The 12,735-nt window shown below is 58.8% G+C and overlaps 2 protein-coding genes and 1 pseudogene across 14 annotated transcripts; all 3 read right to left on the minus strand.

The window, feature by feature from the left end:
• Positions 1-299: 299 nt before the first annotated feature.
• LOC309649961 (thialysine N-epsilon-acetyltransferase-like) lies at positions 300-3,092 on the minus strand. 7 transcript variants are annotated; one of them, XM_082440665.1, is made up of 8 exons: positions 2,743-3,092; positions 1,577-1,728; positions 1,415-1,466; positions 1,195-1,278; positions 994-1,095; positions 811-851; positions 566-677; positions 300-481 (listed from the first exon to the last, which is right to left on the minus strand). In XM_082440665.1, the coding sequence occupies exons 1-8, from the start codon at positions 2,816-2,818 to the stop codon at positions 432-434; spliced, it is 669 nt and encodes a 222-aa protein (XP_082296791.1). In that variant the 5' UTR covers positions 2,819-3,092; the 3' UTR covers positions 300-431. The 7 variants fall into 7 exon arrangements, with proteins under 7 accessions (XP_082296791.1, XP_082296790.1, XP_082296794.1 ...); XM_082440664.1 differs by having other exon boundaries at positions 300-677; positions 2,743-3,087; XM_082440668.1 differs by having other exon boundaries at positions 300-677; positions 1,615-1,728; positions 2,743-3,080.
• Positions 3,093-3,271: 179 nt separating this feature from the next.
• Positions 3,272-9,069, minus strand: LOC309649959 (fibroblast growth factor 11-like). Of its 6 annotated transcripts, none has more exons than XM_082440652.1 (6): positions 8,077-9,069; positions 7,086-7,288; positions 6,035-6,145; positions 5,727-5,830; positions 4,907-5,105; positions 3,272-4,639 (listed from the first exon to the last, which is right to left on the minus strand). In XM_082440652.1, exons 1-6 carry the CDS (start codon positions 8,082-8,084, stop codon positions 4,461-4,463), a joined length of 804 nt encoding a protein of 267 aa, XP_082296778.1. In that variant the 5' UTR covers positions 8,085-9,069; the 3' UTR covers positions 3,272-4,460. The 6 variants fall into 6 exon arrangements, with proteins under 6 accessions (XP_082296778.1, XP_082296779.1, XP_082296780.1 ...); XM_082440653.1 differs by lacking the exon at positions 7,086-7,288 and adding an exon at positions 7,804-8,044 and having other exon boundaries at positions 8,713-9,068; XM_082440654.1 differs by lacking the exon at positions 7,086-7,288 and having other exon boundaries at positions 4,907-5,021; positions 7,804-9,069.
• A 1,029-nt stretch (positions 9,070-10,098) lies between these two features.
• On the minus strand, positions 10,099-11,832 carry LOC309649957 (transmembrane protein 102-like; annotated as a pseudogene). Its single transcript, XR_014268710.1, has 2 exons — positions 11,540-11,832; positions 10,099-11,438 (listed from the first exon to the last, which is right to left on the minus strand). The product of XR_014268710.1 is annotated as a transmembrane protein 102-like (transcript).
• Positions 11,833-12,735: the final 903 nt, after the last annotated feature.

Below are 12,735 nucleotides of genomic sequence, written 5' to 3' on the forward strand. Positions count from 1 at the left end.
ATGCCGCCACCAGGTGGCAGCCTGTTCCATCTGTTGAGTCGGTGGGCCTGCCTCAGTCTCGGATTCCACACAGCCCAGTCCAGACACTGGAGGCCTTTGTCTGGGTCCCAAACCTGACCAACAAGCCTGATATATATGCTAGAGGCCAGAGCCAATACTCTGGTCCATTGTGGGTGAAAGTCATCTTAGGCCCACTTTTATCCCCAGGAGCAATATCCACTGACCAGAAAACACTGAGGAAGGGTCGTAATAGCTGAAGCTTGTCACATCCTCAATTCCTCCACCCAACACCACATCAACACATAGGAATTCTCATTTATTTTTTACCCTTAACAAGGAGGTGGGAAGGCTTGCCTCTTCCTCACCTCTGTTCTTTCCATCTGGGAATATTCACCTCCAACCCTCCTTCCCTTCCTTCCGGGAGGCCTTGGTCAGTGGAGACAGTCTCTGAGGACTGCTTGAGCTGGTGGGGATGAAGAAGCTGAAATGGAGATCCCCAAGGGATGGCGTCACTTTCCTGCCAACTCCCTCATCGCCTCTCCTTCAAAGCGAAAGCAGTGCCAACCTTCAGCTTCCGTCAGATCTTGGGCTCCTAGGGCCTTATACAAGTCCGTAGCCCCCTTGTTCCAGTCTAGGACTGCCAGGCGGAACTGGGAGCAGCCCTTATCCAGGGCCACCTGTGGGAGAAGACACCACTCACTTTCCTGGGTCAAAAAGGAAAAGACTTTCTCGCCCTCCATTCAACCCAGGTGCCTCCCATACAGCTTTGCTTTGCCAGGGCCCAGCTTGTAGCTCCATCCCTCTCCTCACCTCAGCCACTTTTTTGATTATTTTGGAGCCAATGCCCTGACCTGATGTGGGGAGAAAAAGACAAAAAGAGGGATTGTCTGAGTTGAAGGGGATCAGAAAAGACCATAGGTTAGGATTAAGAGGCAAGGGATGGTGGTCCAGTCTATGGGTTGCTTTTCTCCCAGCCTGGCCTCTGCCCAGTACCCCGATACTCTGGCTTCACGTAGATGTCTTCCAGATAAATGTTTCGTCCCTTCCATGTGCTGTAGATGAAGTAGTATAGCCCATAGCCCACCACACAGGGCCCTGAGAGAGAAAAAAAGAAGGGTCAGGCCGCTGGGCACCTGGGGGAGAGACCTTTGAGGCTGACTGGAGAGGGCGCCTCTGAGCTAGGAGTGCTCTTACCCTGTGGCTCCCCGGGGGCAGGAAGAATCTCTGCTACCAAACAGTGATAGAAAGGATTCTCTCCAAAGCCATCTGCTCTCAGGGCTGCAGAGATCGGAGTTGTGACAAAGAGATAGAGACAGAAGGCCTGGGTGTGTGCCCAGTCTGGAGTTACTGCCTGGGGAACCCATCCGTCACTTCCACCCCAGCCTCCGTCAGGACTCAGGTGTTGGGCCCGTACCTTCTTCACTGATCTTCACCTGGTCTGAGAGTTTCTCGTACTCAGCGAGTTCCTACAGCGTGCGGACAGAGGCTAGATTAAGGCAGGAGGAGCCCTGGGCGCGCTCCTCCCTCTGCTCCCACCTCCTCCTTCCCGCCCCCACTCCAGCAGCGCCGCTCTGACCCCCTCTGGGACCCCGGTTTCCGGCCTGCAGCCCTCACCCGAATCAGCCTCAGGATATTTCCACAGTCTCCCTTCTTGGCTTCTCGGATCAGCACGGAAGCCATCCCGATCTCCACCGTCTGGGACCGAAGTCCAGGATCCCCACTTCCGTTCTGCAGGACCGGGCGAAGAGCAACGGGGACCCTTTAAGGGGCCTCCAAATTCGGATCCCGGAAAGCCGGGGGAGTGGTGGGGAGCGAGGTGGTGGGGGCGCCGCGGGCTGGGAAGCAGAAGCCCGATTCCGGCTGCCGCGGGGCCGAGAGAGTGGTGGGACTAGCGGTCCTCACGGCCTGGTAGCCCCTAATTTCGGGCCCCGCCAGCGCGCACCTGCCAGCCAATCAGCTGGCAGAGCAGGCATGTCCCCGCCCACCCGCCCCGCCCCGCCCCCCCACCCGCCAGCTCTGCCCCTATGGCCGGGTATCTAGACCGCACTCCCCGCAGGGGTCAAGGCTGGACTTCCGAGGCTTCCTCGTTGTTGTTATCTGGGTGTTCCAGCCTCCGTTGGAGAAACCCCACGGCTCGAAAGATACCTCCTTCTTTAACTGAAGTGTGCAGTGATTACCTGCTCTACCCTTCACCCCAACTCACCCATTCCAGCCCATCCAGACTCGGGGTGAGCCCCAAGACCTCCAGCTCTTGCCTACTGGCTCAAAGTGTTACTTCTCTTGGGGGCATTTGTATTTTAAGATGGGTCAGGGAGAGGGTGATGAATTTCTACCGGTAAATGGTTAGGCCTCGCAGTAGACGGCTAAGAGAAGATAATGGGGGGAAGGGACCAGGACTCAGTATCCACTGACTCACACGCAGAGACAACACCTCCCTACGCAGCAAGCCTCAGAGGCCTGGGAAAATACTGAGGGAGGAGCTCAGAGCAGATACCAGGCACTGTGCCTGGATCATCTCCATTCATCCTCATTCACAGTAGCTCCGGAAAGTAGGTATTTTTTCACATTTTGCAGACAAGGACACTAAAGAACACAGGTGGGGTGACTTGCCCACAGTCACCCAGCTAGTATTTGGGATTCCATGTCTCAGCTCTAGGCCTTACGGAGGATGCTACTTGGGGATCCGGGCATGACTGTTTCTAGATCTCATGTTTACCTTACCCCTTTGAGGCCCAGACTTACCCGGGGCGAACGGCGCCCCCAACGCCCCCAGCAGCAGCAGCAGCAGCAGCAGCAGCAGTAGCGCCCCTGGTGTCATAGCCCGCCCGCGTCGCTCAGTGAGTCCGCTTGGGTGAGCCGCCAGGACAGCCAGCGCAGGGGAAGTGACGAGGCGCCCAGGAATGTGCACCTGTTATTGGGGGGCAGCCCAGCCCACCCGCCCCGCCCCGCCCCGCCCCTGGGACTTGATCCCTCCCCGAGCAACTGCCAAAGCCTGCTACCCACAGATGGCAGACAACACTTCAATTGTATAAATAGTCTTTAATTGAGAAAGCATGGAGTGGAGACCGGTCCCCTGGGAGCAGAGCCTTTTTTGGGTACCTGACATCCAGCTGAGGTAAAGCAAGTTCTGTTCAGTTAGAAGCTGGAGGGGTGTATGAGGTCTAGAGACCAAGAGGCCATCACCCTCCTTGGCCTGACCCGTAGGGGAGAAGGGTGGGACTTATTGCTGAATTGGGGTCTCCTCATTTGGGGGGGTCAAAGCTATGTCCCATTTGTCTTTTTTATTCTAGACCCATTACCCTAAAGACCTCAGCTTTAAAGGGGACCTGGAAGGAATTCCTGCTGAGGTAGCTAAGTGTTCATGTCCCCCCAACCCAGGCACAGGTCCAGTCATGCCATAGTTCTGGCCCCTTCCCCATCCTAGCTGCCCTTCTATGAGCCAGGGATTCCTTCCAAAATTCCTCTGCCCTTCCTCAGCCTCTGTTCCCTGGCAGGACCCCAGCTGAGTTGCAGGAGCTAGAAACTGCATGTAAAAAATAAGGTTAGCATTCTATAGGAAGAATAAGATTTTTGGAAAATTGTCTAGGGAAAACAAGAAGTGGTTCTTGATCCAGCCAGAACTTAGTTCTTTGTGAATCATAGCTGGGTCCTTTCCAGAGCTCCTGCTTAACAGGTATCACTAGAGAAGGTGGGAGCGTGGGTCTAGAACTCTTACTCTAGAGCAATAACATGGCTATATAGGCTCTAGTTCCATCCTAGAGGGAAGGGCTGAGAGTCGTGGTCTATGTCCTAGAGCTGAGATTCAGAAGGAAGTATGGCTCCGTACGTGTCTAGAACATCACGCTCTAGAATTGGGTGTCTCTGGGGTAAGAAAGTTAAACCTGTGGTGATCTGAGACTGGCTCAATTCAGGCCAAGACCAACAGCTGGACAGGGCCCAAATCCAGCCTCTCTCCACTTGGAAACCAGGGGTCCATCTGGGTGAAGGACAGAAGCCTGATGGATCCAGAACAGAGCCTGGCAGCATGCCTGTGTTCCAGCACAGACCCTGAGTGCAGAAATGGCCCCGGCTGGGGTGCCTGGTGTTCCAGAACCTGTCTGGAACAAGGCAAAAGGTGGAGTAGGGAAAGAAGGAAACTAATCCTGAGCTCCAGTGGACCTATAAATCTATGGCTTGGTGGCCATGAAAAGGGCAAAGGGCTCCAGGAACTGGCTGAGCCCGGGGTGCGGAAGATTTATGCTCTGGTTTTGTCAGTTTTGGAACCCCCCGCGCCATCTCGGGAAAAGGCTTTGGAGGGTGTGAGTGTGGAAGGAAAGAAGTGATCAGCCAGGACCATTTTCAGACATCCCCCTCTCTGAGCCCTTTCCCGGGCCCAAGGATCTGAGGGTCTCAGCAGCCCCGGAAGTCACGGCCGGCCCCTAGGCTCCCTCTGGGTAGAGCACCTGGTGGGACCTGGCTGCTCAGGGCATGAGCGTGGCAGCAGGGGTGAGAGCAGGGCCAGAAGCAGGGCTGGGAGACAGGCTGTGGTGGTGGCGAGGGCAGGGAGCCTCCAGTCCGGGGACTGCATGGCAGGGGGCAGGGGGCCTGGAAGGGGAGGTCTCAGGGACACTGTGGAGAGAAGGCTCCCGGTACACAGCCACTGTGAAGGGGAGAGAGAGGAGCAGGAAGGAGAGTTAGGCACCAAGAGAGCTCTGAAAGGGCTCCCTTCCCCTACAATCCTCCTCTGGGAACCCACAGAAGGAGAGCTTCCCAAACCTCCAAAGGCCAGAGCCTTCCTGGCTTGACCTGTCATAGCATGTGTCCTCTTAAAACACTTATAGCCCCTTAGCTGTGTGTCACTAAATGTCCATGTCAAGGTCAATACCGTCCCATGTGGTCCACCTCTTCCCTGGGGGTCCATACTCACCCTCCAGGAGCTTGGGCACAAAGTGGGCGGCTGCCTTGGTCTTCTTGACTCGATTTCCCTTCATGACTCGGCCCTCCTTGTCCAGGCCCAGGTACCAGGACCGGCCAGAACGACGCTGGCGATAGAGAGCAGAGGCGTACAGGACATAGTAATTCTCAGAGACGCACTCCTTAAAGCGACACTCAGCTGTGAAATGTGGCTGAGGAGACAAAGACCCAGAAAGGCACACACAGACAGAAAGACAAAAAGACACATCACTGAACAGAAGGGAGCCCTGGGAAGAACAAGGCAGGATATAATCCACACGTTTGAGACTGGGAGAGCCAACTTCTGAGCCCACGCAGGCACTGGGAGAAAGGGAGGGTGAGGAAGAGTCTGGTGGCCCCCGAGGGCCAGGGACTAGACTTCTGGGGGCCTGGAATGAGAAGATAACTTCTCTCTGCTCTACTCCCAACCTCTCACCATCCAGGGGACCTGGAGGGAATTTCTGCTTGGAGGAGTTCCTGAATCCTTCCCCAGTATCCTGAATGACTCTGGGGAAGTGAGTAATAATGAGGTCTAGAGGAGGTTGGAGAAGACACAGGGGGTCTAAAAGGTTGAAAGAGTTGGACATTCAAAGAGCCTGGGGGTGTTTAGGAGGCTATTGGAGGAGAAGGGATTGGAGGGACCCTAGAGGAGGTGCTTGGGAGCGGGCAGTGAGGACAGGGTGTCGGCAGGAGCTGGAGGGAGAGGAAGCCCTGAGCTGCAAAATATCTGCAATTGGGAAGGCTATAGCTAGGGGAGTCCCCTGACTCCAGGCCACTCTGCCCCCTTGTCTCACCGAGCTGTAGAGCAGCCCCTCAGCGTTCATGGCCATGTAGTGACCCAGCTTGGCACTCTGGATGGTGACTACACGGAGCCCCACAGGGATCAGGTTGAAGTGGGCTGGGGGTGGAGAGAAGAGGTATCAGTACCCCAAGCCTCCAATCCCCATCTGAGCCCCCCCTCAATTCTGGTCCCAGTTCTACTTCTTCCTTTGCGGGGTCAAAGAGCCAGACTGAAAACAACAGAACCTGAAGCCACAATAGGATTGTCATCTCCTATGCCTGCTCTCCCCCTTCCCACCCAGCAGCTGGCTTCCCCTCTCACTGAAAGAGCTGGTGTCCTCTGGGGTGCCCTGGATACTCCCGTCGGGATTCGCCTGGAGGTAGAAACCCTGGCAGCAGAACAGTTTGGTGACGATGCCTTTGAGCTGAGGCTCTGGAGAAAGAGACATTCATCTTGGAACATGACATCTCTGTTCCCAGAAACATTGCTACACTTGGCGGGATCAGAGGAGAGAAAGAAAGGAGGATGGAGGGAAGGAAGAGGGTCCCAGGGCCCCAGCTCCCTGACCCTCTAAGCAAGGTCTCTCCCACCTCTCTTTGACTCCAGAGGAAGCTGGGGTGTGGGTCCCTTCTGCTTCCTCTAACCAGCTTTCAGTTTAATTGATTGAAATTTATTTAAAGGCTTAATTCCTACTCTACAGCTCAACCAGAATGGGGGGAAGGGAGAAGAAGGTAGAGGAAGGGGAGAGATACATGGAAAGGCAGAGAACAAAGGGAGACAGGCAGAGCTGCTGAAGCGGCAGTGTGTTTGCGAATGTGGGGGGCAGTAAGGTGACCCCAGGGTAGGGGCGCCCCCTCAGGAGTGGGGGTGGGACTGGGCCTGACGCTGACTCAGCACCTGCTGCTGCGGCTGCCGCTCGCTTCTCGCGGGCCTCGCCTTGGCCCAGCGCCGGCCTGTCTGACACTGACCCATCTGTCTGTCTGTCTGTCTGTCAGTCTGCTGGCTCGCGGGGGCCCAACCCTCCCTGAGGCTCAGCCTCTCCCCTTCAGCCAGGTAACCCGCCTGGGATGGGGGATATTCGGTAGCAAACCAAGGAGATGGGGGAGGGGGCCAGGGAGCTGGTGAGGCAGGCTGACTCACGTGGGGGCTGGGTCCCACTCAAAGGGTGGGCTGCGGACCGTACCACTGCGGAGGGCCGGCGGCGGGGGGAGGAGGACGCCAGCGGGGGGCGGGGGGGGGTCTCCCCCTAGGGGAGCTGGGAGCGGGCGGGAGCGAGGCCAGAGGGACTTCCCGCCTGTCGCACCTGGACGGGGACCACACGCTAACCCTCACAACTCTCCTCCCCCGGCGCTTGCGGCCGAGTTCCCGGTACCCCCTCGTAGATGGTACGACCCCCAGTCTCCGTGCGGGTATCCAGCCGTGTAGTGTGTCTGAGTTGCTCGCGGCAGAGGGTCCCCTGAGCCCGTGGGACCCGATTTCGGAGTCGCGTAGGCGGTCATGGGGGAGTGCCCAGCTCCCTTCTTGAAGTGCAGGTCACGGGAGGAGGGCGCACAGAGGGGCGGACTGGCGAGGTAGCTGCAAGGACACCCCGGGGAGAGCTGGGGAGATTGGTACCGAGCCAGGCAAGCTCGGCGAGGAGGAACGGAGCCAAGGCTCGGAGGAGCGGGAGAAGCGGGGCGGGGACGGGGCTGCCGGAGCCGCAGAAACCCTCGGGGTGACCCAGGCGTCCGGAACCCCCAGGCCCCTCCGCTCGGCATTGAAAGAATCGCGAGAGACCGCACGTAGGCAGAGGACGGTGGGGGTGGGGACTCGTGTGTTGGGAGGGGGGGCGAGCGGGAGCTGCCAGGCTTCGGGGCACCAGGCTTAGCCCCTCAAGCCTTCCCCTTGCCCTCGAAAGCAAGGAGACTCGGGGTTATGGGCGAGAGAGAAGGGAAACTGAGGCATCGTCTGGCCGAGAGTTTGTGGTCCAGGCGCACCCCCTTTCACTTTCGGGGAGCCGCCGTCAGTCGGGCCCCGCTCTTCCGAGTCCCTGGCCTCAACCTCCCAGGCAGAGAGACCCCCGGCCCGGAGACCCCGCCCCAGCCACTCACCCGGGCAGCGGTCCGGCCGCGCGGGCCGCCCCCCGCACAGTCGCACCTTGGACAGCAGGATGAGGAGCTGCTTCTGGCAAAGGGACTTGGTGCCGCGGGGACACACGCGCCGCTGCGCTGACACGGGCCGGCTGCCCCCGGGCTCGCGGACCTCCCGCTTCTGCCGGATCAGGCTGCTGGCCGGTGCCGCCATGGCGCCCCGGGAGGAGACACCCCAAAACCGGCAGGCTCCCGGAGCGCGCTGGGCCCCCCCAGAGAAGCCCGCTAGCTCACCAGGACATGGTCTTGCCTCTCCGGTCCGACTCGCCGCCTCACCCACGGGACCTGAGGATAAGCCCTAGACGACCCCCACCCCAGGCACCAGCTCCCACCCTTGGGCCTCGTGCTAGCTTCGCCAGACCCAGCAGCCTATGTACCTCTCAGTTGACCCCACCCCCGACCTTTGCCCCCCACAGAAAACTCCCCCTTCTCTGATCTCCAGTGTCCCTGTCCCCCACTAACACTATCCCAAAGCCAAGACCCTCAAATTTTCCAGGATGTGGTTCCAATATCCCCAGGCACCTTTCCACCCTATTTCCGGGCCCTGCACTCCTGCCAAAGCCACTCTTGTAATTTTAAGGGTGTGGGTCCTTAGCTTTGGGGATATTAGCTCACCCCACCCCTGCTGGGGTGCTGCCAGTGTCTAGGAAGAACCCAACCTTGGTGTCTTTTCCTTTGCCACCCTCTAAGTGAAGAATCCCCCACTTTTTTTCACTGAAATCCCCAAAAAACTATGCCTTGAAATATCCAGACTGTCGCCAATCAGCAAGAAGAGGTTCCCAGACCCTGTCTCTGGACGATACCGGTTTTTACCAAGTCACCCCCATTTCTAGTGGCACAGGGTTCCAGCTGCTGAGCCCCTTTCCTCACCTTGTTACCCTCCACTCCTTTTGAAGTCACCTCCAAATCCGCCCTTCCTAGTGGTTACACCAGGTGGTTGTCTGGAGGGCCCTCTGTCACCTCGGAATAAGGAGCATAGGTTTTTGGCTTTTTTGTTTTTTTCTGGCAGCCCCTAATTTCCTCGGGGACAGCTGGTGCTGTTTAGATCCCACGCCCTCCAATCCAACCAGCCCCCCGAGAGAGGAGTGCACCCACGTTGTCACGGGTCCCCAGATGTGAACAGACCCGCTATAAGTCAGAGCGCATCAGAGCTTTCTGCGACAGGGCTTCCTTGTCCTCCCCGGGACTGCCTATAGCACCCCCTCTTCCTTCCCCGACGCCCCTCAACCTGTCCTATCTTGTCGATCCGGGGACGGCTGGCGCTGGCTCTGGTTCCAGGCTCCTCCCTCCCTGTACCCCGCAAGCGGAGCTTCCCCCCACGCCCGGCTAGGCGTCCCGGACCCCAGGAAGGAGTGAGGGTGTCTCCGCAGAGCGCCCTGGTCTGGCGAAGTGAGCACTGGGCCTGGCGGCTGGACCAAGCGGAGCGGCGGCAGCGGCGGCAGCTGTGGGCAGCTGAGGCGGCGGCGGCGACAGCAGCTCTCCCCTCCTCCGAGAGCCGGCCCGGGGGCGGGGCAGGGGGCGGAGACTCCGGGAAAGAGGTGGGGGGGGGGTGAAGCTGGGCGGGCGGAACCCTGGGGTTCCTTGGAGGCAGGGAGTGGGGACGGTCTTAGAGACAGGTGGAGCCGAGACAAGGCCGCATGTCTCGCATGTCTCGGGGTTCAGAGGAGGAGGGACAAGGAGGCGACTCCACTGAATGGAACTCTGGATTGGGGGAGAGGTTGGGCTTAGATAGATGGAATGGCAGATGCCCCGAGAATGGAGAAAGGGACCCTACTGCCCGGGATGGAGGACAGAACTGGATGAGGAAGGTGGGGGGAATAACTGAAGAGATAGCGGTGGTGGTGAGGTCTAGCCTGGGGTGAAATCCGGCCTCCTTAATATCTCTGCTTTTGTGTGAGACAAATTGGTCAGTCCCTGGTCTCCATACCTTTCTCCTTTACACGTTTTTTCAGCAAATATGTTACCCCCATCCCTATTGACTCCTAAGAGAAAAGACCATAAGAACTGGCGGGAGATGGATGCCAGAGGCTGCACGGGAGCAGGAGGGGTGCTGGCCACAGATTTGGAGAGTGGAGAGGCCAGAAGGGAACGACCTGTGCCAGGGATGCGGCGGGAGGAGGGTGGGAGGAAGCGGAGGAACCGGCGAGGAGGCCTTCTAGAACGGGTTCTTCGGGCCCAAGGCGCTCAGCCTGTCTCCCAGGTGAGGGGAGAGCAGTCCCCTCCACATCCCGCTGGCCAACAGAAGCACATTCCAGGTTAGTAGGAACAGCGTCTTTAATGGGCCCCGCCTCCCACGCCGGCTAAGCCGCCCCCCTTGCGTGCAGCCTTGGCCTCTTCCACAGCGACGCGCAGGGCGCGGGCAGGGTCCCTGCGAAGCAGGGCCAACGCCCGGAGCAGCGAAGCGGCGCCGTCCCCCGCACCGAGCTTTTGGCCACTCAGAAAATAGTGGGGCAGCGTCCCGGCCTCGACCACCCGGCCCAGCTCATCCAGCAGCCCGAGGCAGCAGGCGCCCGCATTCTCGGGTCGCGCCAGATAGAGCGCGGGCAGCCGCTCGCACGCCCAGTAGAGCAACGTCCGCAGGAGATAGGGCGCCGCGACCCTAGTCCCGGTCACCAGCGGGCGCAGCAGCGCCTGGGCCGCCGCGTGCGCTTGCAGCAGGGGAACGGGTATGCGCGTCTTGAGCGCCAGCTCTTGGCGGGCGAAGCAGAGCTGCCATCTGGAGGCGCCCGGCCGCTCTGTGCCGCCGCCGCCGGGCACCAGGTAGAAGGAAGACGACTCCGAGGCCAGCGGGCCGGCCCACGAGTGGCTCCGAGCCTGCTGGGGCCAGCCGGCCACGGACACCACGGGGATCAAGTCGAAAAGCAGGAGGCGGCGCGGGGGCTCAGGCGTAGCCAGGAGGATGGTGGTGACCCCCGCGTGGCGGGCTGCGTGGACCAAGCGCGGGGCACCCGGGACCGGAAACAGGGACTCAGCGACCGCAGCCAGCGAAGCAAAGAACCAGGCAGCCACCTGGGCGGGGCACAATGTGGGCCATGCCTCCCGAGCCTCCGACGGCTGTGGCACTGGGCTAACGTCGGCTGCTTTGGTGACGTCACCATTCGTTTTTTTCAGTGGTGAGGGAAAGTCAACATCGGTTACGTCTTGTTGAGGCAATTCTGGCACTGAAACATTACTAGGTGATTTTTCCAAAGACTCGTGTGCCTCAGCCTCAGTGACGTCACCGTGCAGCTGGTCCACGGAGATTTGCGGATCCTTGGGAGTTTCTTTGCTTTGGGCTGGGTGGATCGAATCACGTCCTCCTGGGACTGGGGGTCCTAGGCAATCCTGCCATGCCTCCCGGACCGAGGTTCCGCGTACTTGCTCTGGGAGGAAGAGCCATGCGTAACAGGATCCCACGTCCGGTTGCAGCTCCTGCCCAGTGCCATCTAGCGAAAGCACGGGCACCAGGAGGGTGAAGCTGGCGTCGTAGTGAGGTCCCCGAGCGTAGGGACCTAGAGGCGCAGGCCCCAGATCCAGGGAGCCCTCGCGAATCCCGCCACGAAGCAGCAAGAGCTCTGCCTGAGGAGGAAAGCGAAGGTCCCGGCGGTGAACGAGACCTAAGGAAAGAGAAGGGATCGTAAAGGCGTGATCCAGAGCCGGGGCGGGGTGAGGCGGAGCTGAGAGCGGCAAGTTCCCGAAGGCTGGGAGGGTTACTTACCAAGCAAAGAGAAAACAAAGTCCTTGGCCTGGAGGAGATCTGGTCCTGGCTTGGGACCTTCACTCCAGCTCTCCTGCACACCCAGCTCCTGGATCAGCTGGGTAGTTCTTGCAGCTGCGCCCCAGAGCAGAAGTCGATGTCCGTGAGCGGCCGGGCTGGGGCTGGGGGCGGTGGGCCCCACCAGGGAGCACTTCCCCAGACCGCGGAAGCCATATGGCTCTGTCGTTTTGGGGCTAGGAAATACACAGACGGGAGGAAGCCCAGACGGGCCGTTCCTTTTGCTGAGGAAAACTGGCCCCAGTTCTTTTCTCTTCCAGAGGCCAAGAGGGTTCCCAAGGCACAGTCCGCCAATGGGTCTGCAGACGAAGGGCCCTAAATTTAGTCTTGAAAGGGAACAAATAAACACCTCCTCCGTCCTTGCCCTTTTCTCATATGCTGCTCCCCGCCCCCATGGAACGGTTCACCTGACTCAGCAGGTAGAAAGTAGCTGTTTGGCCCCTCCTAAGGAATGCAGTAGCCTCCTTCGCTGCCCCTTGTCTACGTCCCCTTACCTCTTTTTCAGAAGAGGCTAGTGGTTTACGGCTTCCCTCTTAAGGGTAGCTACAAAGGCTGGGAAGAGAATGGATAGGAAGATTCAACAGGTAACTTCTTCCTGCTGCCTGCAAGGCCACGCCCCTAAATTATAACCACGCCCCTTTCTGGAGGCTGTCGGGGTGGTTCCGGACCGGCCCGGCCTCCAGTCAGAGTTCAGACCATCCTTTCCCGCTGCAGAGTTCTCGCGGCTATCCTGGGAGTTGTAGTTTGTCTTCAAAACTACCAGGGCGTTGGGGCCACGCCCCCACGTCCTTTCCGGTTCCGTTCAAGTAGTGCCTGACGGAAGTTGTAGTTTCTATGCAGATAAACTCTTCTGTGTCTTTACAAGGCCAGGTCAACCGCACAAACACTCCTTGGGGTTAGAATAGAGGCCTAATAGGATGGATCTGAATAGCAAACAATAATGAGGGACATACACTAGGGCATGCGGAGAAATAGGGGACTCTACATCTCACTTGGGAGTAGAGGAGCCCTGGTCATTTAAATCTAGAAGGGTTCTTGCATGCAATTATAACTTCATTTTAGAGGTGAGACTGCAAGCCTAGAAAGGTTGCACATGACTTGTCCAAGGTCAGAGCTGAGCCAGAGAGGTGTTGGAAATG

The sequence above is a fragment of the Balaenoptera physalus genome (genome assembly GCF_965194825.1).
Source record: "Balaenoptera physalus genome assembly, chromosome: 20".
In the NCBI taxonomy this organism is placed as follows: Eukaryota; Metazoa; Chordata; class Mammalia; order Artiodactyla; family Balaenopteridae; genus Balaenoptera; species Balaenoptera physalus.